This window comes from Mytilus californianus, unplaced genomic scaffold (genome assembly GCF_021869535.1).
Source record: "Mytilus californianus isolate M0D057914Y unplaced genomic scaffold, xbMytCali1.0.p SCAF_4, whole genome shotgun sequence".
NCBI classification, from domain to species: domain Eukaryota; kingdom Metazoa; phylum Mollusca; class Bivalvia; order Mytilida; family Mytilidae; genus Mytilus; species Mytilus californianus.
In genome coordinates, this window is record NW_026262690.1 from 101,790,606 (window position 1) to 101,816,089 (window position 25,484).

Below are 25,484 nucleotides of genomic sequence, written 5' to 3' on the forward strand. Positions count from 1 at the left end.
TGGCTCTTTCACATGATTGAAAAGAAAATGATTACATTAAATTTGTCCATTTTTGTTTTATAAATATAAAATTGAGAATGGAAATGCGGAATGTGTCAAAGAGACAACAACCCGACCAAAGAGCAAGGCCACCAATGTCTTCAACACAGCGAGAAAATATGCTTTCATCACTTTAACTACATATCTTTACAAATGTTTATTCACAAATCCCTATGCGAGTTAATCGTGATGTGTCTAGAATTAGGCTTTGTGATAGAATTTTAGGAAGCATACATATTATATGTACTTAGAAATAAGTTTAAATATATTCATTATTTTGTAAATTACGGACGATATTCAAATGCCTTATAATTCAAAGACAGACGTGTTATGGCTCTAACTAATTAATTGTGAACTTTATTAATGTATCGTTGAACATGATAACATGGTTATTTAAACTCACTTACAATACCTTCTAATCAAGAAAAGGCTTTAATTTTGAAAAGACATCAACACAAAAGTTAAAGTTAGAGATACAATGAATACACATTGATTCTTGAAAAAGAAACCATGAGCCCGGAGATTCGTGAAAAACAAACAATTCGCCCTCCGGGCTCATGGTTTCTTTTTAAAGAATCAACGCTTATTCATTGTATCTATAAAACATAACATAACCAATTCTACTGATATAGTTTTTGTCCAAACTAAAAATGAGCCATTGCCTAACCCAAAAACATATTTTACTACAACATCTTTGTATAAGACAAGCAAAATATATTTTTGGGGTATTAACTATCTTAATATTTGTGACAAGATCTCATAAATGAGGCTATTTTGACACTTTTAGCAGTTTTCTATTGAAAGCTGCTAATATGTAAGTGACTGATAAACTAATGCCTTGTGGATATTTTCCCCATCTTGTACAACATTGTGGACATGACTAGTTCATATATTTTCCTTGTTTTAAATGACACATATGAAGTCTTGTGTCCACAAGGATTCTCCAAGTGTTTGTATATGTATTTAAAAAGGTTTATATAAGCAGGATACTAAGATCAATATCAATTAATTTTACAAAAACTGCCAAAAAAAATTCCTGAAAATATATACAACTTTAGTTTATTAATTTACAATATAACATAATAAATTTTTTTTAGTTTGAACACATTATTTCAGAAGTCATGTACACAAACCATGAGCCATAAATACAACATTGCACAAAACAAATAATGACTAATCTAAATCTTTTAATTTAGTGAAAAGCAAACTTTTGAAAGTTTTTTCAGTACTAATGACACATGTTTCTAAAAAAGTTCAGATGCAATCAAAACCAAACTTGAATTTTAATCTTAAAGGAGCTTAACAGAGAAACCAAAATTTGTTAAGGTCAGCTTTGGTTGAATTTGGTTTGGTATTATAACATGAAGCATTTGAAGGGAAAATCTATCGAAACATTTGTGATCAACAATGTTATTCTAATGAACCGCACTGTTAACAAAGGAGAAACTTATGAGAAAAGTTGACGATATGTAAAAAGCCGGCAATAAAAGTGGGTGGAAATTAGTACAAACTCTTATAAGACAGAGAAACAGGTGTTTTGATACTTTATGAATATGTTATGACAGGTAATAATATTTAAATGTATTGTAGGCGTAGGGAAGAGCAGTACATTTGACAGGACATAAGGTGACATACCTACAGTAATTCAGTCGTCCAATTTTTAAGAATGTGACAAAGGGAATAGTTTATAGTTATAACTAACTATATTTGTACAAAATTAATTCACAAGCACAAATTCAATCTGTATGAATAATCTTATAAATTCTCCTGTATGTATATCATTTCCTACTTGACAAACAATTATCACACATCTAGAAACCACCAAACCAAACTGCACTCTTGTAGAATGCTCGCCAAAATGTTGTGGCATGCATGCTACATGCAAACATAATTTTTTTTTATTGCAGTATTCTAGCTGTTCGCTAGTAGATGATTGTGGTACTTTAGCAATGTTTGGGAAAGATAGCAGGCAGGAATAGGAGGAAAAAACATCTTTTTGGTCTCACTTGTATAAACAGGTATGCTAACTTTAGTAAGAACACAATGGTCTATGACAGTTATGCTCTACATCAAATGGATATATTTTAGATCTTTTTTTATTGTGGGTAAAAAGGAATAATTGCAATAGGATCAGTTTTATGGTGCTAAATCTGTCATAACCTGTCACTATGTCATTGATCTATGTATTAAAGTCAATTTTGTTTAACATATATGAAATGAACTGAAATATGACTGCCAATAATACAAACTATCCACCTTACCACCTTCACTAAATATGGTCTTCACTTAGCAGCTTTTACATGAGACCATATCTATTGTATATTTAACAAATTAACAATTATATCATAACATAAATCATTTGATTTTATCCAATACTTGTCAAATAATGCTTTTTTCTACAATATCATGCATTCATGGACAAATTTGGAGTAGCCATTAGCTTATACCTGTAGTACTGATAGGGACAAAGGTGCACTTTCAGCTGTCAGGTCACTTCTATCATCATATGGAACACAATAACTTTTAATATATTTCTAAAGTAGCTGCAAATTTATTCCTTCTTTTCCACCTGTTTTATGTCATTCTCTAAGGACCAGTGCAGATTGATGATTACAATAAAATTTGTATGTTCTTAGGTACTATACAATTTGTTATTATATAACAGGTGTACAATAATACTGTTAAAAAAATATATCAGACAATATTTCATACATGTTTACAGCTAATTAACTGTGAATTACATCAAATAAAAAGCACTGAAACATACTATAGGTCAATAGTTGGTCATTAAAATGATGGGATGAAAAAAACAAGTCCATCAAAGCAATCATACAAATGTTTTTCACAAAGGTGGAAAAAACTCACTTACAAATAATTGTTTTACTTGTGCTTTGAATTTATCCTCTCCACAAACATCTTATGATATGGGTGTTGGTAACCAATTACAACAATTAACACATAGTTGAATTTGTTGTAAAAGAAACAAGAGGTACACCTGTGCCTGTATGGCTCACCTGGTGAAATAAATTGCAAGTTTGCAAATTAGGACTTTTATATGCACAAACTATAGTTGTGTTATTGATCATTTTTGCAATTTATATGTTTAGCTCCTATAGGTTGCACTTTGTAAATACAGCTGTTTCTCAAACCACGCCTCTTTTGGGGAGATATATAATATTCATAGATATGTTAATTTGTTAATGTACTGGTTCCCATTTATGATCTCTGTGTTTCATCTCATAGAGACATCACTTTGGAATGTAACCAGTATAGAAAAACATGGTAGCGCCTAAATTTTAATTCTTAGGAGGTCCAAATTTGAAGGTAAGGGTAGTATAGAATTTTAGTATAAGTTTAAACTCTTAGAAGTTCAGGGCATATAAATGTTGAAAATATGCCGCACAGCCCTATATTTTGACCTTTGAATAAAATAGTAGTGCATATAAACTTTCCGTTCTGGACTATTATTTTTCACGAAACTTCATAGTAAAAGTGTCACAGTTTAAGCCGCGAAGGGAGTTCCTATGGGAAATTGCATTGTCTATATTTACAGAATTGCAACCTATATAGGGTTAAAAAATAGAACATACAGAATTTCACAAAATCTGGTTTATCGCAGAGATTTTAAAGAATTTAACTCAAATATGAAGTTTTATAAATATTTCATGAAGATTGAGAAAATCCTGAGCCTTACCTATGATGACTCAGCATAAATTCACAGTTTCTGTAAGCATGGTTTACTTAAATCCCTGAATTCAAAATAAATTCATGATATATGCCTATTTGTGATTTAAATTGTTTAGAAGTGCTTATATTTACTCTTCGCAGTCATTGCAACTCATTGATTCATCCTAAATAATTTTGTTGGGTTATTTTTATCCTGTCAATAACCCAAAAGTAAGCCGTAACACCTAAATGTGTTTTTTTGTGACCACGGCATTAAAAAGTACAAGCTAGAATTACAAAAAGACCTCAATAAAACTTACAATAGTGTGTTCTATCCTAAATATATACTAAATATTCCACATTGCTAGAAACAGGGAAAATATTTAGGAAATGTGAGGCCCCAGGGGGCAAAAAACAGAAAAAAAATGCCTACCCTGGGTCATAAAACAGATAATTTAACTTGTAAATGCTATGATTTTATTATTTTCAAGGTCTTTTGTAAACAAAACAATAACTGTGCTGGAAAGTTATGCAAAAATAAGATGTAAGCAGTCATTTCTATCAAACTTTTAGTGAATTTATGCACCAGACTGATATCTTCTTAAATACAATTTTGCAAATATGGCTTTGTTTAGACACTTCTAGTTCATACATTAACTAACTTATGTTAGTTATATGGTGAAAGATGATACTGTTGTGACAAGAACTCTTAACTGACCATTTGAGACAGAAATTGTGAACTTTCATTGACAAATAGGCATACAGTAAGATGTGGACTGGAGACACAGGCAGGATTGGATACTTTGTATAATCTTGAATGTTGGAATGATTAACTACTAAACAATACATTTATAGTATTCTAAAATGCTTTCAATTTGTTATCAGAATAGTTTCAAACATGTTTTAGACATTTCATGTCAGAAAACATGCACATAGGGTAAGCTGGCAATGATTAAAGTCTTGTTTTCAAATTCTTTAAAAAATTGAAACAGGGGTAGGGGTATAAAATGTACTGTTAAAGGGAACTTAGAGTATATGCAGTGATTTCCTTAAGGCTATAATTCTGATAAATAAGTAATGTTGTGAGAAAAAGTGTTTTTAGAAGGTTTTCTATTTGAATAAATGTTTGTATAGGTTGCACTTTGTAAATACAGCTGTTTCTCAAACCACGCCTCTTTTGGGGAGATATTTAATATTCATAGATATGTTAATTTGTTAATGTACTGGTTCCCATTTATGATCTCTGTGTTTCATCTCATAGAGACATCACTTTGGAATGTAACCAGTATAGAAAAACATGGTAGCGCCTAAATTTTAATTCTTAGGAAGTCCAAATATGAAGGTAAGGGTAGTATAGAATTTTAGTATAAGTTTAAACTCTTAGAAGTTCAGGGCATATAAATGTTGAAAATATGCCGCACAGCCCTATATTTTGACCTTTGAATAAAATAGTAGTGCATATAAACTTTCCGTTCTGGGCTATTATTTTTCACGAAACTTCATAGTAAAAGTGTCACAGTTTAAGCCGCAAAGGGAGTTCCTATGGGAAATTGCATTGTCTATATTTACAGAATTGCAACCTATAGTTGTTTTATTAGAAAAAAAGCCAAAACTATAAAACACAGTAAAAATCAATATTTCAGACTCATTACTCCAAAACAGGTTGTCACAATTTTCAGGGTAGGTAGATCTTGTCATGCTGATCATTTTTGCCATTCACACACATTTAACCAAGCCCTTATAGTTTTCACAATAACAGCCAACAACTGCTAAAAAATTTGGAAAAAAAGATATTTCAAGGGCAATAACTCCAACACAAAAAGTTAATTTTTAGGGTAGATACATCTTGTCATGCTGATCATTTTTGCAATTTACACTTTTAACCTAACTACTATAGTTTTTGAAACAATTGCAAAGAGATGCCAACAAAAGTTAAAAACCAACACTTCAGGGGCAATAACTCCAAAACATGAGGACAGATTTTTCAAAATTTTTAGGGTAGATAGAACTTGTTGTGCTGTCCAATTTTTAGCCTGTCAGTTTTTCTCTTATTACTATAATTCCCATAATTCCTTAACTGTTGGTACCATAACCCCCAAAATCAATCCCAACCTGCCTTATGTGGTATTGAACCTTATGGTAAAATTTCATAGAGATCCATTCACTTAAACTAAAGTTAGAGTGCAAAAACCAATGTGTCTTCAGACGACGACGACGCCAACGTCATACCAATATACGACCGCAAAATTTTTTTGCAGTCGTATAAAAATTGCTTACTCGCTACACATCAACAAAGCTGCAGACCAAATATTAAATAATTCCCTTAAATGGAAAACTTTTTGTTTTTGTAATGTGTTTATTGGCAAAAATACATGTATTGATATTTTATGTTATAATAACGGTAATCAGTCCATAGTTACTTCGGCAAAATCAAGACAATACATATAGTTGTTTCATTGAATCATTTGACAAACTTATGAGTAAATAATAATGGTAAAAATCCCAGACAGTGTAGATTGGGAGGATATTTTTATTACTTAACAGTTTACTTGCTATAATTATTCTATTAGTTGGAGCCTTTCTACATATGTAGTTCGATCTGGAATTGTATAAAGCCCTCCTACTTTGACGAAATGTGATGTTTTCTTTTGGACGGAAGGATGGAAAGACGGACCGACGGACAGACAGACAGATGGACGGACAGAGTCAAGCGGTTACTAGACCTGCTTTCTCCTTCCACGACACAGGTAACTAAACCTTTTTGATATAAATTGGAGCACACCACGTTAAACTTCAAACGGAAATTGAACTTTTAATTTCTCTATAATACCTCTACCATGAGTAGTAAGTCATGTATTTTTAGTCATTTTTCTAAATCAGTTTTCAACTTTTTAAATAAAATGCTCCGCTGGGCGCAGCTTGATACGACCGCAGAGGTCGAAACCCTGAACAGTTGGAGCAAGTATGGACACAACATTCAAGTTTGATACAGCTCTGAATTTGGATTGTGATCAAATATTTGACACAGCATAGGTTTCTGACACAGAATGAATGTGGTCTAAGAACTTAAAATTTTTTAATTTACCTATTATGGTCCAATATCCAAAATCTTAATACATGGTTAGATTCAGCATATCAAAGAATCCAAAGAATTCAATTTTTGATGAAATCAAACAAAGTTTTATTTTGGACCCTTTTGACCTCAATGTGGACCAATTTGATAACGGGGCCCAAAAATCAAAATACATGGTTAGATTCAGCATATCAAAGAACCCCATATATTCACTTTTTGTTCAAATCAAACAAAGTTTAATTTTGGACCCCAACTTGGACCAACTTGAAAACTGGGCCCATAATAAAAAATCTAAACACATGTTTAGATTCAGCATATCAAAGAACCCCAAGAATTCAATTTTTGTTAAAATCAAACTAAGTTTAATTTTGGACCCTTTGGATTTTATGTAGACCAATTTAAAAAACGGGACCCAAAATTAAAAATCAAAATACACGGTTAGATTTGGCATATCAAAGAACCCCAATAATTCAATTTTTGATGAAATAAAACAAAGTTTAATTTTGGACCCTTTTGACCTCAATATGAACCAATTTGATAGCCGGGCCCACAAATAAAAAATCTAAATACATGGTTAGATTCAACATATCAAAGAACCCCATATATTCAATTTTTGTTGAAATCAAACAAAGTTTAATTTTGGACCCCAATTTGGACCAACTTGAAAACTGGGCCCAAAATCAAAAATCTAAATACATGTTTAGATTCAGCATATCAAAGAACCCCATATATTCAATTTTGGTAAAATCAAACTAAGTTTAATTTTGGACCCTTAGGACCTTAATGTAGACCAATTTGAAAACTGGACCCAAAATTAAAAATCAAAATACACGGTTAGATTTGGCATATCAAAGAACCCCAATAATTCAATTTTTGATGAAATAAAACAAAGTTTAATTTTGGACCCTTTTGACCTCAATATGAACCAATTTGATAGCCGGGCCCACAAATAAAAAATCTAAATACATGGTTAGATTCAGCATATCAAAGAACCCCATATATTCAATTTTTGTTGTAATCAAACAAAGTTTAATTTTGGACCCCAATTTGGACCAACTTGAAAACTGGGCCCGAAATCAAAAATCTAAATACATGTTTAGATTCAGCATATCAAAGAACCCCATATATTCAATGTTTGTTAAAATCAAACTAAGTTTAATTTTGGACCCTTTGGACCTTAATGTAGACCAATTTGAAAACTGGACCCAAAATTAAAAATCTAAATACACGGTCAGATTTGGCATAACAAATAAATAAATGTGGTCAAAGATTTTACAAATCTAATGCGCCATACTGTGCAATTAAAGATTACTTCTTGAATTTTTTCAATATTTGAAATTTGAAAAAAAAATAATATTTGAAGAATAATTCTTTTTAATGTCTGAAATCTGAAATGAGAAAAATTGACCCCCCACAATTTCTTTTTACCCCCCCCTTTTTCCCCCAAAAAAATCTTTCCCTCAAGATATGGTCATAATCTCAATTCAAATTTCCAATGGAATTTGCAACCATAATTACCCATTTAAATTTACCATAGTGCTAACTTAATCTATTTTATAATAGAATTTAAAACATGGTGTCAAATCTTTCATATGGATTTTTTTGTAAAAAAAAAAAAGATGCAACATTTGAAGATATTTTTACTGGTCTTCCTTTACAATTATGCATTTCTTTAAACATAATTTAAAAGCAGTGTAAGGGAAGTAATCAAAACGTTGTATGTGGATTACCTCCCTTACACTGTTTTAAATTGTCTTTATTGTTCATTAACCATTACTTTATACATAATTTAAAAGCAGTGTAAGGGATGCAATTCAAAAGATGTATTTGATTTATCTCCCTTACACAGCTTTAAATTATGTTTTGTACTAAAGTATTTGTCCATATAAAAATGCTTGTTTTTTGCCCCTTTTTTGGCCCCTAATTCCTAAAATTTAGAGGCAATTACCCCCAAAATCAATCCCAGCATTCCCTTTGTGATATGGAACCTTGTGGTACAATGTCAGAGAGATCCATACACTAACACACAAGTTATGTCTGGAAGTAACAAAAATGCTTATTTTTGGCCCCTAATTCCTTAACTGTTGGTACCATAACCCCCAAAATCAATCCCAACCTTCCTTTTGTGGTATTGAACCTTATGGTAAAATTTCATAGAGATCCATTCACTTAAACTAAAGTTAGAGTGCGAAAACCAATGTGTCTTCGGACAACGACGACAACGACGCCAACGTCATACCAATATACGATCGCAAAATTTTTTTGCGGTCATATAAAAACTAAAACTTTTGAAATTAGACCACATTCACACACCACAACAAAATCATGTGAAATTCGATTTGACAACAATACTGGTTTGCATTCCAAAATATTCCAGATGTGTATTTGTGAATCCAGAAACAACCCATTTGAGAAAGGTAGTTTAATTAACATCTGATTTCAACTATCATGGGATTTGAGTTTAGATAAAACATACATGTGGATGCAAATGCATATTCTTATCCAGAATATATCAGTGTGCATGCTATTTATTACTATTGTGCATGCACATTCATTTCACTAGTATGCAGAATTTAATTTAGAAAACACTTACACATTATAGAACCATTTGTTAATCCAAACTGGATTCAAATCAGTCCAGGTAAACATTGGAATTTCACAACATCCCATTTAAATATAGCATTCATGTGAAAAGGGTACAAGTTTCATAGCATATCAATTTATCAAATTATAAAACTATTTTTTATCTTTATTACATTATAGATAGTAATACATGTAGATACTTATTTATTTATGTGCATCTCTAATAATTGGTGCCCATATGTTACATATAATTGTCCTAAAGTCACTGTTAAAAGCTGGGACAATATATGACATTATTAATGATATATTTAGTCTCAACTAACACAATATTTTCAATGAATTTTCCCTTGGGTTTTTACTGTCAGTAACTATGAATGAAATTTAATATTTTTCACAGAAATATCATTTTGTTTAATTATCTTTTTGCTTTCTGACCAAGTGATGGCACTACACAGTATCATGGGAGAAGACTTTATAAGTTTGATTAAATTGTGTCTCATCCCTTTTGCATATTTAAGCAAATAAAATATGTTGATCATGTGGTAAACATTCTGTCAAAACAAATACAGTTGGCCCTTAGAGGGTTCACACACAAAAATACAGTATTTCATTTGCGCCCAAAAATAAATACTGCTTTTGCACCATTTAACAGGTAGCCTTTAATGGTTAAATTTAGGTATACATTTTATACTAAATACGAGGCTCCTATAAGAAATATTTTTACCCCCATCGTAATTTACAAGTGAGTTCATATCCATTTCTCAACCAAAACGTAGGTAGAAAATTGTATAGTTTTCACATGTTGGAGGTGACAAAGATGGATATTTTATAAACACAAATAAAGGTTATTTTATCTATTGAAAAATAGATGTACCAAAAAACTTGTAAAGCCAGAATCACATCATGTGGACAACACAACTTTTATAAAAACATTGAACGAACACACAACCATGGTGTACCCCAGCAGAAAGTAGAATCTCAGCAATGAAGAATCTGAGTTTGAAAAGCACCTGGTGACATTTCTGAAAGCCAATCAACAATTTCACTGCTTTACCAAAAAAATTAAAGCAGATGTGCAGAGTTCAAAACTGTCTCTTTTCAATATATGTCTATTATTTATACTATTTACCTATATTACTAGCACAAATAAAATGTTTTAATTTGGCGCAAATAAAATGTCAATTGGCTGAAAAGCAATGCACATGCAGTTTCAGCTTTAAAACTTCAATAAATTGAAACTAGAGGCTCTAAAGAGCCTGTGTTGATCACCTTGGTCTATGTGCATATTAAACAAAGGACACACATTATAGACAAGAATAGAATTCATGACAAAATTCTCTGTTTTGGTGATGGTGACTTGTTTGTAGATCTTGCTTTACTTAACATTCTTGCTGTTTACAATTATCTCTATCTATAATGAACTTGGCCCAGTAGTTTCACAGGAAAAGATTTTTATAAAAGTTTACAAAAATTTACGAAAAATCATGAAAAATTGACTTTAAAGGGCAATAACTCCAGAAGAGGTCAATTGACAATTTTGATCATGTTTGACTTATTTGTAGAGCTTACTTGCTGAACAACTTTGCTGTTTACAGTTTATCTCTATCTATTATAATATTCAAGATAATAACCAAAAACTTCAAAATTTCGTTAAAATTACCAATTCAGGGGCAGCAACCCAACAAGGGGTTGTTTGATGCATCTGAAAGTTTCAGGGCAGATAGATCTCAACCTAATGAACAATTTTACTCCCTCAGATTTGCTCTAAATGCTTTAGTTTCAGAGATATAAGCCAAAAACTGCATTTTACCCCCATGTTCTATTTTTAGCCATGGCTGTCATCTTGGTTGAGGGGCAGGGTCATCGGATACATTTTTAAAACTAGATACCCTAAGTATGATTTAGGCAAAGTTTGGTTTAATTTGGCCCAGTAGTTTCAGAAGAGAAGATTTTTGTAAAAGATTACAAAAATTGTGAAAAATTGACTTTAAAGGGCAATAACTCTTTATGGGGTCAATTGACAATTTTGATCGTGTTTGATTTTTTTTGTAGATCTTACTTTGCTGAACAATTTTGCTGTTTACAGTTCATCTCTATCTATTATAATATTCAAGATAATAACCAAAAACTGCAAAATTTCCTTAAAATTACCAATTCAGGGGCAGCAACCCAACAATAAATTGAAACTAGAGGCTCTAAAGAGCCTGTGTTGATCACCTTGGTCTATGTGCATATTAAACAAAGGACACACATTATAGACAAGAATAGAATTCATGACAAAATTCTCTGTTTTGGTGATGGTGACTTGTTTGTAGATCTTGCTTTACTTAACATTCTTGCTGTTTACAATTATCTCTATCTATAATGAACTTGGCCCAGTAGTTTCACAGGAAAAGATTTTTGTAAAAGTTTACAAAAATTTACGAAAAATCAAAAAAAACCAAAAACTGCAAAATTTCGTTAAAATTACCAATTCAGGGGCAGCAACCCAACAAGGGGTTGTTTGATGCATCTGAAAGTTTCATTGATATCCAAGACTATTTATGCCTTTATAAAACCTACCTTAGAGGTCCCTTGTGTCCATGTAAACCTACCTTAATGTCCCTGACAGGTCCCTTGTGTCCATGTAAACCTACCTTAATGTCCCTGACAGGTCCCTTGTGTCCCTGTAGAACTCTGACACTTGTCATTGACATTAAGTCCCATTCTCGTACTGTAGAATCACTGAAAGCAACAAATATTCATTTTTGTTTGTTCCTCAGTCCAAATATTCAAGAACATATAAACATGCCATAAATTTTCAGATGAAAATATGAATATGCTGACTTTTGTAAGTACTATTAACCTTGAATCTTACAATTAGCTTTCTTATAAACAATTCTCACATTCAAGACTCAATTTGCAATTTATTGAATATGTTCATCACACCAAATATTCTTATATCAGTTAAGAATCTAGTCAAAATATAATCTCCATGGAAATGAGATGTTCTTATGCTTACACAACTACATACCAAATATCATTGACTTACCAATGGTTCCCTTAAACTGACCTAATCACAAAATCAAACATGTAAACTATGCAAAAGTTTCAAAGTCAATAGACCATGAATGATGAGGCAGGACCAAACAATTTCCATGAAATGAGATGTGCTAATGCTAATACATTTGCATAGTCAATATCTTTGACACACCAATAGTGGTTTCCCATAAACTCATCTCATCACAAACTTTAACATGTAAACTATGCAATCTCAATAGACCATCATGACTGAAAGTGTAAGGACTAATAATATTAATAGAAACGTGATTTGCCAATTTTATTACAACTGCATACTTAAGGGCATCCGATACAGTTTCACTTTATATTGTCATTTTTATAATTTTGAAATATGTTGTGGCCCTGGACGAGTTATAAAAGAAATCACCAAATAAAACATATGTCACTGTGCTTGTTTTCGAGATTGAGGCTGAAAATTGGGGATATTTGCACTTTAGTAAAAAAGTTGACAAGTGAAAATAAAGAGAAAATTAAATCCCGTCAAGAATGACTAGTTAATCATTCAAGCCATGCTTAAAATTACGGATAAGATGCTCATAGTTGGAAATTTTTTTACCTTAAAATGTGGAAATCGAGAGGTTCTTATAAAGTCATTTTTTCATTTTTCTAAATTAACTCTCTTTTGTCATGTTTTCCCCAAATACCAATTAAAAAATATATGTCACTGTGCTGGATTCGAAGATAAATTGCTATTTATCCTAAAAATTTCATCCCCCCCTTAGTAACCTCAACGTTAGCCTGAAAATGCACGATGTCACTGGCTGACAATTTCGAGGTCTCCTGCCAATTATCCCTGCAAGGTTATCGGCAACATTTTGCAAGTGTTTATATATTGCTTATAAAGAGCAACCTTAAAATAATAATATTGTTTTGGAAATAATAAAAAAATGTGTATCATAAATACCTCTCTCTTTTATTCTGTTCATGTTCCAAGAGAGAAACATCTCAGGTAAAGTTATTGTGGACTGTTGATTTTTCTACGGCTTCATTTAAAGACTTGCAGCAATTTAGAGCTAGACATGTCGTGTATTGTTGAAGATCATATGTTGACCTCTAGATATTTTTTGTTTTAGTTGGTGGGCTGCTGTTTCATTGACATACCCCCAAAACATCCTTTTATTCACATTTTAATTGCTTTTGACAATTTCACATTTATTCATAAAATCAAACTGTTATTCAGGTGAATGATAACAGATCAAGAAAACTTTACAATAATCTTAAAATATTTCATAATTTTTTATCTGGCAAAAATGATTCAATTTACATCTGAAAAATGGGACATGTTACCTATACATGCATCCCTCATAACTTTGGTTTTGGTTTTTGTGTCCTTTTTATTCATCTCCCAAATATCCAACATGTACCATACAAAATTACAATTTTAAAGCAAGTCAGTTTAAGCATTTATAATCAGGTCAATAAATGTTCAGAAATACCATATAATGTTGTAGAAACCTCAAAGTACAGTTGTGATGATTTTTTAACAGATTTAGACCTTTAAAAAAAGACTATCAGTGTGTAATAAATTTATGGAAAACTGGCCCATACCTCTTTTGGTTTTGTACTATTATATTGGCATACATTCTCCTCGTATTAACCAGTATTTCATGTTTTTTTTTTTTTTTGTAAAAGTTTCGATTAAAATTGGAATACTTTCATTATAGTGTAATTTTGTTAGTAGATTTTTAACAGATTTAAAGACCTTTAAAAAAAGACTATCAGTGTGTAATAAATTTATGGAAAACTGGCCCTACCTCTTTTGGTTTTGTACTATTATATTGGCATACATTCTCCTCGTATTAACCAGTATTTCATGTTTTTTTTTGTAAAAGTTTCAATTAAAATCGGAATACTTTCATTATAGCGTAATTTTGTCAGTAAATTACTATATATATCATTTTAAAAGTTGTATCATCGCTAATAATGGCGACATACCATTGCGTCCTCTCATATTTGAAATAAATAAATTGAATAAAATGTTCCATGAGCAAATTCACTTCTTTTGAAGTGTTGATGTGGAATTACAATGATTAAAACTAGATTTTTGCGCTCTCTGAACTTTCGATATGAAAGACACAAATTGATATTGACTTTGCATGTTACTAAAATGCACCGTAAATAAAAATGATAATTGGCATGCATTATGTTAACACCAAAAGGGTCAGTTGTCTTGAGATTGCTCACCATACAATATTTTGTTGACTTCATTGTTTAATACCTCACAGAAGCTTCAAGACGAGGAACAGCAGAACAGTAATAAGTGTTTAATTTCTTATGATTTTATATATCAAATGTTAGAATCAAATTTAAAGGCACTAATCTTAAAGGCATAGAAGTTGACGTGTGTAAGAAACATAAGTTGGAGCATCGATTAAACTAAATACGTTCAAGTGGTTTTTTTTATTACGGAAAATTACACGCATGATGTCCTGCCGAAATTGACGTTTTGGTGTAATTCTAATGCTTTAATGTCGCGCCAATAGTTAACTCCCTTGAAACTGTATCGGATGCCCTAAAGATCACTGACTTACTGTAAACCGCAAGTGGTTCCCTTAAACTGACCTAATGATAAACTTCAACAAATTTTTGGTGCCTCAGACACCGAAAACAGCACACCTAATTTCACCTCCAAGAAATCCAAACAAGACACTATTTCAATCCTAATGCAATACCTCATAAATATGAATGTTTAATTTCAAATACTCCTTCATGAAACTAGAGACTCTTAAGAATTTTGCAATTTGACCTATATGTTCACAAGTACTCCTTACAGACACAGTTTATTTCAGTAAAACTCCTAAATGTTTTCTTCTTTCTTCATCTGAGAAGAATTTATATATTTAAAGACATTAAAGTAAAATGGTTCAGAACCCATCAGCATTTATGCTCTAAACAATACTAGATGGCTTTAAAATCTTAAATGGTCATCATTCTACAATGGTGCACTCAATAATTTTAACAGAGAGGTTCATACAAAATATTTAGTCCAAATTTTGTCAAACAACTTCAACAGAGAAGTTCAAAGTGTGATGTCCAACTGTCTGTACAATACACTAAGCAGAGAAATTAATACAAGAAATTTGGTCTGAGAGATGACAAAACTGATAGTATATTACAACAATTATTACAGCTGAATTTTATCATAGAATTGATGAAATTTCGATAGGAATATAATCAAACATACTTTGAATTAGTCTTACAAGACTCATGTACCAGTTTTAAATCTATTTTCATCCCTCCCACAATTTATTTTTTTTATTATCTAAAAAGATAACATACATCTAAAATATTGTTAAATATTTGAGTTGCAGCTTTGTTCATTTCTAAAACAAATATGACAATATACCTTGAAGCTGTGAAAAATCTTCCTTTATGGAAACAGATTTTGTGAATTTGTCCATCATGTGCTTGTACAGCTGCCTCTGTCTCACCTGTTTCTTTGTTCCAAAAGTATACATGACCTCCAGAATCACCACTAATGACTAAGTCACCTTGCATCTAAACATAAAAAAAGATGACTTATTACTTCATTCAATTTACATTTAAAAAGTACATTGATATATACATAGAAATGCATTATAATATTTCAGGACAAACTATAGCTAACCTTAACTTTAGACTGGTTGGCAGATATTGTTGTTTGCAAAACCAAGAATATAATTCAGGGATCACACTACTTCAGAATCATAGGGAGAAGTGACTTCTCTTTTTGAAATTGTGAGGGAGAAGTGGTGAGATTTGAAAGAGAAGTGCTTGTTCGCTCGCGGCACTACAATGTTTGGTTTTTACTATAATACATTAAGGGCCATATGTATCTTATTTTTTTTATATTGTTCAATTTGTACCTGGGTAAATTAAAGTAACTGTTCAAATTTAAAATTGTTGAATTTTATCATATCTAGTTGCACAATCATATGAGTCCTCTTTTCAGAAAGTAAATTAAATATCTGGCACTAATAAAAAAGATTTTTTTTTTTATTTCAAAAAGGAAAAGAAAGTTGTTATATCAATTAAAAAACTACTCTGTTATCATGTTCATGAAACTGAGTATTTCTCATTAAAAAGATATATAAATTTAACAGTTAAACTTAGTCCCAGAGTTGAGCAACTTTAACTTATAAATTGAAACAATGCATATACATGGAAATATATTCATTAATCAAGAAGATCTAACCAAAAGTATGTTAATGCGTGTGGAATGCGTAATTTTTCCTTTTGGGATCAATTTTTGTCTGTCAGCAGTGCCATTCATGCGTCTGTAGTCATTATCGTAAAAATCCGGATTTCAGTCATAGCAGGTCCGTTTCCGATGAAATTCCAACTCCGATCCGTAGTTGTACAATGATATGCCCAATAATTTAAATGGCGGACGAAGAAAAATTTACAAAAAATAAACGATGTTTGACACGCTATTTGGAAAGGAATATGACGTTTTTAATGCAATACAAGAATAACAAATTTACTTCAGACAAATTTCATCAAGTTCTAATGAAGTAACAACTTATTTTGCCGAAAGTTAGAATGATTTGATGTACGCTCTCCGAGTAACAAGTTCCGGAAGTGATAAAAAATTGTTTTTATGAAATAACATGCCACCAACTTTGAAATCAATGCTTTAACCTCTTTTCTGAAGAAAATAAATCGTTTATGCCTTGAATTTCTTTACTTATAAATGAAAAATTGCTGTTTCATCGTCTTGGTAAAAATTGAATATTGCCGATGACGAAAGGGACTGAAAGCGAGTATCGTAAACCACAAGGCGACTTGTTTTTGCTTTTGAGGGTCGGGCAAAGCGAAGTGACGGACGGGAAAGCGACTTTTCCGCCCTAGTCGCCTGGTAGCGTGAGCCCTAATATTGCACCAACAAAAATAATAAAAGGAAAACATTTCAATTACTACAAACAGTCCACAAAGTTGTAATTCACTTTCTTTGTTTTATTATACGATATCACAAATCTCATAAAGTCACTTCAAATTTTTTGAGCTCCAATGGAAACTAGAAGTGTTAAAATCTCTTTTTATTTTTTTATTTCTAGCTCAAGATAAATTTGAGGAAAAGTCAAAATTTTCCTCATTTTAATTCATGTTATCACTGTTTTTCATACTGAGATTTATAAAGAAAATATATAAAAAAAATCATCAATGTATTTAACACCTACACTTAAGACATCAAAGAAACTTAAAATGGAAACATGTTGTAACTGTCAATGGCTTATTTACATACAACATGCAATGTCACAAAGGTAAAATTACATAAACACATCTATAAATTACAAATTGTCATCAAAATGTTCAAGTTTGGCAATTATCAGAGTATTTATAAAGACAAATTTACCCAAAAATATTGATAACTTGATTGTGTTTTATTTGATTTATTTCTGTTGGTAGAAGTTCAAATTGTTCCAATACACCATTTGACAGTTTAGTTCAATGACTATAAAAAGATCAATCACTGTATTGTACTGTTGTAACAAATATTGTTCTAGACAGAAATGTAATTGTTATAATTAGCAGCAATCACATGTTATATGATACATTTTCAAAGATCTGTCACTTATAACATGAATATGTTTTCATTATTTAAGCTTCTAGTTATCTATTTAAGGATTTAATTGAGAAAGTTAAATTGTTTTAATGGTTTACACCTGCAAGAATTTGGATAATTATGTAAATTTATATGTCAAGTAAAGTACTCACTCAGTTGAAAAAGCCTCAAGCTGCAATCATATTTCTCACTTTATATCTAAAACAGTTAATCTCTTAACTATTCTGAATTATATACCTTTCCTACCCAAAAAAAAATCAAAAAATATTTATGGCCTTGTTTTGTTAATTGTTTTTACAAGTATAATTATTGTCAATTCAATTTTGAGTGTTTACAATAATTGTGACAGGATTTAAGTGGTTTATTTGATCACTTTGTACTTTAATGACTTGACTTTGCAGTTACTTAAAATTTCTAACCAGTTGAACAGTTTGATTTGATTAAACAAAATGCAATTTGAATGAACTGCAATAGATGAAGAGAATCAAGTAAATTATAATAAAAAAATTCATGTTACATACATGTATATTATTAATAAAGTGAAAATAAGCTACTATTCAACTGGCAAAAAGACAGGTTTTTGTCTTGCCTCAAGGAAGTCGAAAAAAGCATAACTTAGGTGAAAAAAGCATAACTTAAGCGTGTTATTTCCAGTGACAGTGGTGTCAACAATGTATTAGTCTGTGATTAGGTCACTTTATGGGAACCACTAGTGATAGGTCAATTATATTTGGAATGCAGTCACTTCTCATTTCCACAGAAATTATTTGGCCTTGTCCCCTCAGTCATGGTCTATTGACTTTGAAACTTTTGCTTACTTTACATAATAAAATTTGTGATTAGATCAGTTAAAGTTGAATCACAACTGTTAAGTCAATAATATTTGGTATGCAGTTGTATTAGTATTTGTAAGTCTCATTATCATGCAGATAATATTGCCCCACTCCCTCATCATGTTCACTGACTTTGTAACGTTTGCATAGTTTACAAGTTAAGGTTAGTTTAAAGGGAACCACTGTTGATAAGTCAATGGTAATTGGTATGCAGTTTTATAAGCATTGGCATTTCTCATTTCCATCGAGGTTATCAAGCCCTGTGCCTTCATTCATGGTTCATTGATTTTAACTGTTTTGCATTGATTACATGTTTTAAATATTGCCATTTTTATTATAATATAAAAATTACAAAAGGGCAAGACATAGCTCTGTTTCAACAATTTATTTCTTTGTGTTTTGTTCCTTATTTCATATTTTTTTTCTTAATCAAAATATAACAATATGGTCTTCAATACAATAGTTTCATTTGTTTGACCTCTATAAGTGTCCACTTCATAACATTTTATACTTACTACTACAGAAAGGATTTGGTCCTGGCAGCCACTAAATATGCGTAAGCATTCTGATGTTTGTATGTTTACAAGCCTAAGTGTCCTGTAAATAAACAAGCAATAAGAGATATATGCGTGTATAATTATATTCATAAATATAACAATCTCTTATTTTGGCTGATGATCAGAAATAAGTTTACATATCTAATCATTTACAGTGACTTGGGTGTAATTGTTTCTCTCTTCTTATTGCAGTTCATTCAAAATTCTGACCCAAAGGCAATTTGTTACATCAAATTGAGCTGTTCAATTGATCCGAATGTTTTTCCAACTGCTGTAGAAGGACAAAAGTCGTGTCATCAAAGTCACAAAATAAAACAAATGTACAAGATATTTTTTGTTTATCTTTAATTAAATATTCAACAACATTTATATTAGATTTGAATTCTACTTTATGGTTACTAAGACAGGATTGCTGAAAATTTCTACAAATATATTTATTGTAATAAATCATCTGAAAGGTAAGGTAGTAGTAACTTTTGAATTGCTATAAAAATGTCAAAATTAAATTTTTGAATAATCTCTTCTGACACATCATTTGTCTTTAAACAAAGGTGTCTTTGTAAATTAAAATGCAAAATACTCATTGAAATATACTTTTAGCTAAAATATGTTTTCTTGATGTTTCAAAGGGAGATAAGACAGTCCAACTAATATTTCAAATAAACTAGAGGCTCTAAAGAGCCTGTGTCGCTCACCTTGGTCTATGTGATTATTTAACAAACAATACTCTCCAACATTGTAGACGAGAATAGAATTAATGACAAAAATCTGTGTTTTGTTAATCTTGTATTGCTGATCCTTTAGTTTGTTTAGTTTCTTTCTATCTTCTTTAGTTTTTGCTCGAAACACAAAAGAGAGTAAAAAAAAATCATCATTTGAGGGCAATCACTTCTTTAAAGAGTGACAGTCTACTAAACTGTATTGGCAAAATTTGACTTGTTAGTAGATCTTGCTTTGCTGATCATTTTTGTGATTTAAATAAATAACTTTTATCATATTAGGCAAAACTAAAATAAAATGGTAAAACAATCATCATTAAAGGGCAATAACTCCAATAAGGAGTCGTTGGACGATTTCCTCCAAAGTGTCTTAATAGAAGATCTTGTCTTGCTGATCATTTTTGCTTATTTTAAGTTTCTATCTATTAATTATAGTTTTTTAAGATATCAGGCAAAAATGCAAAACATTGGGAAAAATCGTCATCAAAGGGCAATAACTCTAATAAGGAGTCGACTGACGATTTCGACTGTTCACACTTATTTGTAGAACTTGACTTGCTGATCATTTTTGCTATCTAAAGTTTCTCTCTATCTATCATAGTTTTCAAGATAATATGCAAAAATGAAAAAAAATGGTAAAATTTGTCATTTAAGGCCAATAACTCCTATAAAAAGTTGTCTGATAGTTTTGACATTAATGGACAATTGGTAGAGCTCAACATTCTGAACATTTTTGATCCTGTCAGATTTTTCTCTATTTATAATGGTTTTCAAAATAATAGACAAAACTTGCATTTTACCCCTATGTTCTATTTTTAGCCATGTCGGCCATCTTGGTTGGCAAGTGGGGGCATCAGACACATTTTTTAAACTAGATACCCCAATGATGATTGTGGCCAAGTTTTGTTAAATTTGGCCCAGTAGTTTCAGAGGAGAAGATTTTTGTAAAAGTTAACGACAACAGACGCCAAGTGATGAGAGATGCTCACTTGGCCCTTTGGGCCAGGTGAGCTAAAAAGGAGGGTTGGCGTGGAGGATGGGTGATATTTAATTATCTCCCATGGAATCTGATTGACTCCATATTGTATCTTCACATATTTTTTTACTGAATATTATATGTTTTAATTTTAACTGAAGTCTGATTCTTATAAGTACAAAAGAATTTTTTAAACAGTATAAATATAAAAATAAGGAGATGAGGTATGATTGCCAATGAGACAACTATCCACCAAAGTTCAAATGAAGTGGATGTTAGCAATTATAGGCAACCATACAGCCTTCAACAATGAGAAAACCCAATACTGTATAGGCGGCTATAAAGGCTGTATTTGGACATTTTTATAGCAATTAAAAAATTATTACCTTACCTTTCAAATGACTTATTAAAATTAGCATGTGTTGAGATATTAAGACATCATTTCAAAGCACCCATGAAGTGGAATTCATGTCTTAGAGGATTGTAAGTATACTCTGAGACTACTATATAGTAGTCTCATGTATACCTTATTTTATCACTTGCACTTAGATGACTTGACCATGGTTCTTCTACAGCAGTTTGTTAAAATTTATGACCAGACAAACAGACAAACTGTAATTGGGTAGAAATTTTGAATTAACTGCAATAGGTTGAGAGAAACATTATAATCATTTCATAGAACTACGATTTTCATACATAAAATAGTTAATTTCATAATTAAAACAAAACCACACATTTGATTCTGTTTTACAGCTCTGTTGTTTTGACCATTGCTAAATAATTCTAATAAATACTTATCCATAAATGACAAAAAAATAAAATTTAGACAATCAATACAAAGAATAATTCACAAACATTTGTGTGATATTTATGTTGATATTTTACCAATAATGAATATAGAATACAATTGTTTTATGACAATCTTTCACATATAAATACACATTGTTATGCATTTTATAATAATATTGGTTAACTTTCATCCATGACAGTAGGTAAAAAATAGACAAAAGAAAAAAAGTGCCATACAGATAAATGCAACAAGTTTTGTTTTGACAACATTTTTAAGTAGGAATATGCACATAATACATTTTTTCCTGAGAAAAATGAACAGAACAAGTGAAACTGTTAGCTACTGCTCACTGATGATACCCCCAGCCCAAATATGCATTTGTTGTTGAGTGATGAATCTGAAAAATGCATCACACGGTATAGCTGACATATATAAACCCTGAAACCAAATTTCAGACATCCTTATGATGTAGTTCCTGAGAAAGATGCGACAAAAAATATTCATGGGACGGATGGACGGTGGACGGACAGACGGATGGATGGACAGATGGACGGACTGACAGATGGATGGACGGACGGACAGACAGAGGTAAAACAGTATACCCCACTTTTTTAAAGCGGGGGTATAATAAACAAGAATGTGTCCATAGTACATGGATGCCCCACTCACACTATCATTTTCTATGTTCAGTGGACCTTGAAATTGGGGTCAAAACTATAATTTGGCATTAAAATTAGAAAGATCATATCATAGGGAACATGTGTACTAAGTTTCAAGTTGATTGGACTTCAACTTCATCAAAAACTACAATGACCAAAAACTTTGAAGTGATACAGACGGACGGACAAAAGAACGGACGGACGAATGAACGCACAGACCAGAAAACATAATGCCCCTACTACTATCGTAGGTGGGGCATAAAAACATATCTAAGAATGAATGTACAATACTGAGTAGTTTTGAGAATTTCTGATTAAAACTATCCACCTTACATAGATAACAAGTGATATCAAAAGCTTTGTCAGATAGCCTGAAATTATATGGTTTCATGTAATAGAATATCAATTAATATGCAGCAGCAGTTATAGGTTGCACTTTGTAAATACAGCTGTTTCTCAAACCACGCCTCTTTTGGGGAGATATATAATATTCATAGATATGTTAATTTGTTAATGTACTGGTTCCCATTTATGATCTCTGTGTTTCATCTCATAGAGACATCACTTGGGAATGTAACCAGTATAGAAAAACATGGTAGCGCCTTAATTTTAATTCTTAGGAAGTCCAAATATGAAGGTAAGGGTAGTATAGAATTTCAGTATAAGTTTAAACTCTTAGAAGTTCAGGGCATATAAATGTTGAAAATATGCCGCACAGCCCTATATTTTGACCTTTGAATAAAATAGTAGTGCATATAAACTTTCCATTCTGGGATATTATTTTTCACGAAACTTCATAGTAAAAGTGAAACAGTTTTAGCCGCAAAGGGAGTTCCTATGGGAAATTGCATTGTCTATATTCACAGAATTGCAACCTATATAGGGTTAAAAAATAGAACATACAGAATTTCACAAAATCTGGTTTATCTCAGAGATTTTAAAGAATTTAACTCAAATATGAAGTTTTATAAATATTTCATGAAGATTGAGAAAATCCTGAGCCTAAACTATGATGACTCAGCATAAATTCACAGTTTACAGTATGCATGGTTTACTTAAAGCCCTGAATTCAAAATAAATTCATAATATATGCCTATTTGTGATTTAAAGTTTAGAAGTGCTTATATTTACTCTTAGCAGTCATTGCAACTCATTGATCCTTCCTAAATAATTTTGTTGGGTTATTTTTGTCCTGTCGATAACCCAAAAGTAAGCCGTAACACCTAAATGTGTTTTTTTGTGACCGCGGCATTAAAAGTACAAGCTAGAACTACAAAAAGACCTCAATAAAACTTACAATAGTGTGTTCTATCTTTAATATATACTAAATACTCCACATTGCTAGAAACAAGGAAAATACCCAGGGGGCAAAAAACAGAAAAAAATGCCTACCCTGGGTAATAAAACAGATAATTTAACTTGTAAATGCTATGATTTTATTATTTTCAAGGTCTTTTGTAAACAAAAAAATAACTGTGCTGGAAAGTTATGCAAAAATAAGATGTAAGCAGTCATTTCTATCAAACTTTTAGTGAATTTATGCACCAGACTGATATCTTCTTAAATAAAATTTTGCAAATATGGCTTTGTTTAGACACTTCTAGTTCATACATTAACTAACTTATGTTAGTTATATGGTTAGAGATGATACTGTTGTGACAAAAATTCTTAACTGACCATTTGAGACAGAAATTGTGAACTTTCATTGACAAATAGGCATACAGTAAGATGTGGACTGGAGACACATGCAGGATTGGATACTTTGTATAATCTTGAATGTTGGAATGATTAACTACTAAACAGTACATTTATAGTATTCTAAAATGCTTTCAATTTGTTATCAGAATAGTTTTAAACATGTTTTAGACATTTCATGTCAGAAAACATGCACATAGGGTAAGCTGGCAATGATTAAAGTCTTGTTTTCAAATTCTTTAAAAAAACTGAAATAGGGGTAGGGGTATAAAATGTACTGTAAAAGGAAACTTAGAGTTTATGCAGTGATTTCCTTAAGGTTATAATTCTGATAAATAAGTATTGTTGTGAGAAAAAGTGTTTTTAGAAGGTTTTCTATTTGAATAAATGTTTGTATAGGTTGCACTTTGTAAATACAGCTGTTTCTCAAACCACGCCTCTTTTGGGGAGATATATAATATTCATAGATATGTTAATTTGTTAATGTACTGGTTCCCATTTATGATCTCTGTGTTTCATCTCATAGAGACATCACTTGGGAATGTAACCAGTATAGAAAAACATGGTAGCGCCTTAATTTTAATTCTTAGGAAGTCCAAATATGAAGGTAAGGGTAGTATAGAATTTCAGTATAAGTTTAAACTCTTAGTAGTTCAGGGCATATAAATGTTGAAAATATGCCGCACAGCCCTATATTTTGACCTTTGAATAAAATAGTAGTGCATATAAACTTTCCATTCTGGGATATTATTTTTCACGAAACTTCATAGTAAAAGTGAAACAGTTTTAGCCGCAAAGGGAGTTCCTATGGGAAATTGCATTGTCTATATTTACAGAATTGCAACCTATAGAATTTCATAAAGTTTTATACATCATCATAATCATATTGCAAATTTTTCTTTATGCATTATTTTTCCATGAACCGTTGAAGCTTTCATTTGTACAACTTTATGTATTTTAGATACAATGAATAAGCCTTGATTCTTGAAAAAGAAACCATGAGCCTGGAAGGCGAATGGTTTGTTTTTCATGAACCAATGCTTATACCATTGTGTCTCTAACTTAAACCATTCTTCTGATGCTTTTTTTTTCAAAATTAAAGCCTATTCTTAATTAGAAGGTACTGTAAGTGAGTTTGTATAACCATGTTATCAAAGTTCACAATTAATCAGTTACAGAAATACAAATATAACATAACACGTATGTCTTTAAATTAACGCACATATGTTCACTACTAAATTACTGTATTTAAATTTGCATTTGTAAGTTATTTTGGAAATAAATGATAT

At 31.1% G+C, this 25,484-nt stretch overlaps 2 protein-coding genes across 20 annotated transcripts in view; both read right to left on the minus strand.

The window, feature by feature from the left end:
- LOC127698968 (bone morphogenetic protein 2-like) overlaps nt 1-25,484 on the minus strand; it is a 198,131-nt gene that overhangs the window by 94,660 nt on the left and 77,987 nt on the right. The gene's annotated exons all lie outside the window — the stretch shown is intronic.
- The window catches only part of LOC127698930 (uncharacterized), a 162,525-nt gene that overhangs the window by 27,298 nt on the left and 109,743 nt on the right, over nt 1-25,484 (minus strand). For all 19 annotated transcript variants that reach the window (XM_052202683.1, XM_052202681.1, XM_052202674.1 and 16 more), the window contains 3 exons: nt 19,315-19,396; nt 15,768-15,919; nt 11,998-12,085 (listed from right to left, as the gene is read on the minus strand). In XM_052202683.1, the coding sequence (XP_052058643.1) occupies nt 11,998-12,085; nt 15,768-15,919; nt 19,315-19,396 (322 nt within the window). The remainder of the gene's footprint in view (nt 1-11,997; nt 12,086-15,767; nt 15,920-19,314; nt 19,397-25,484) is intronic.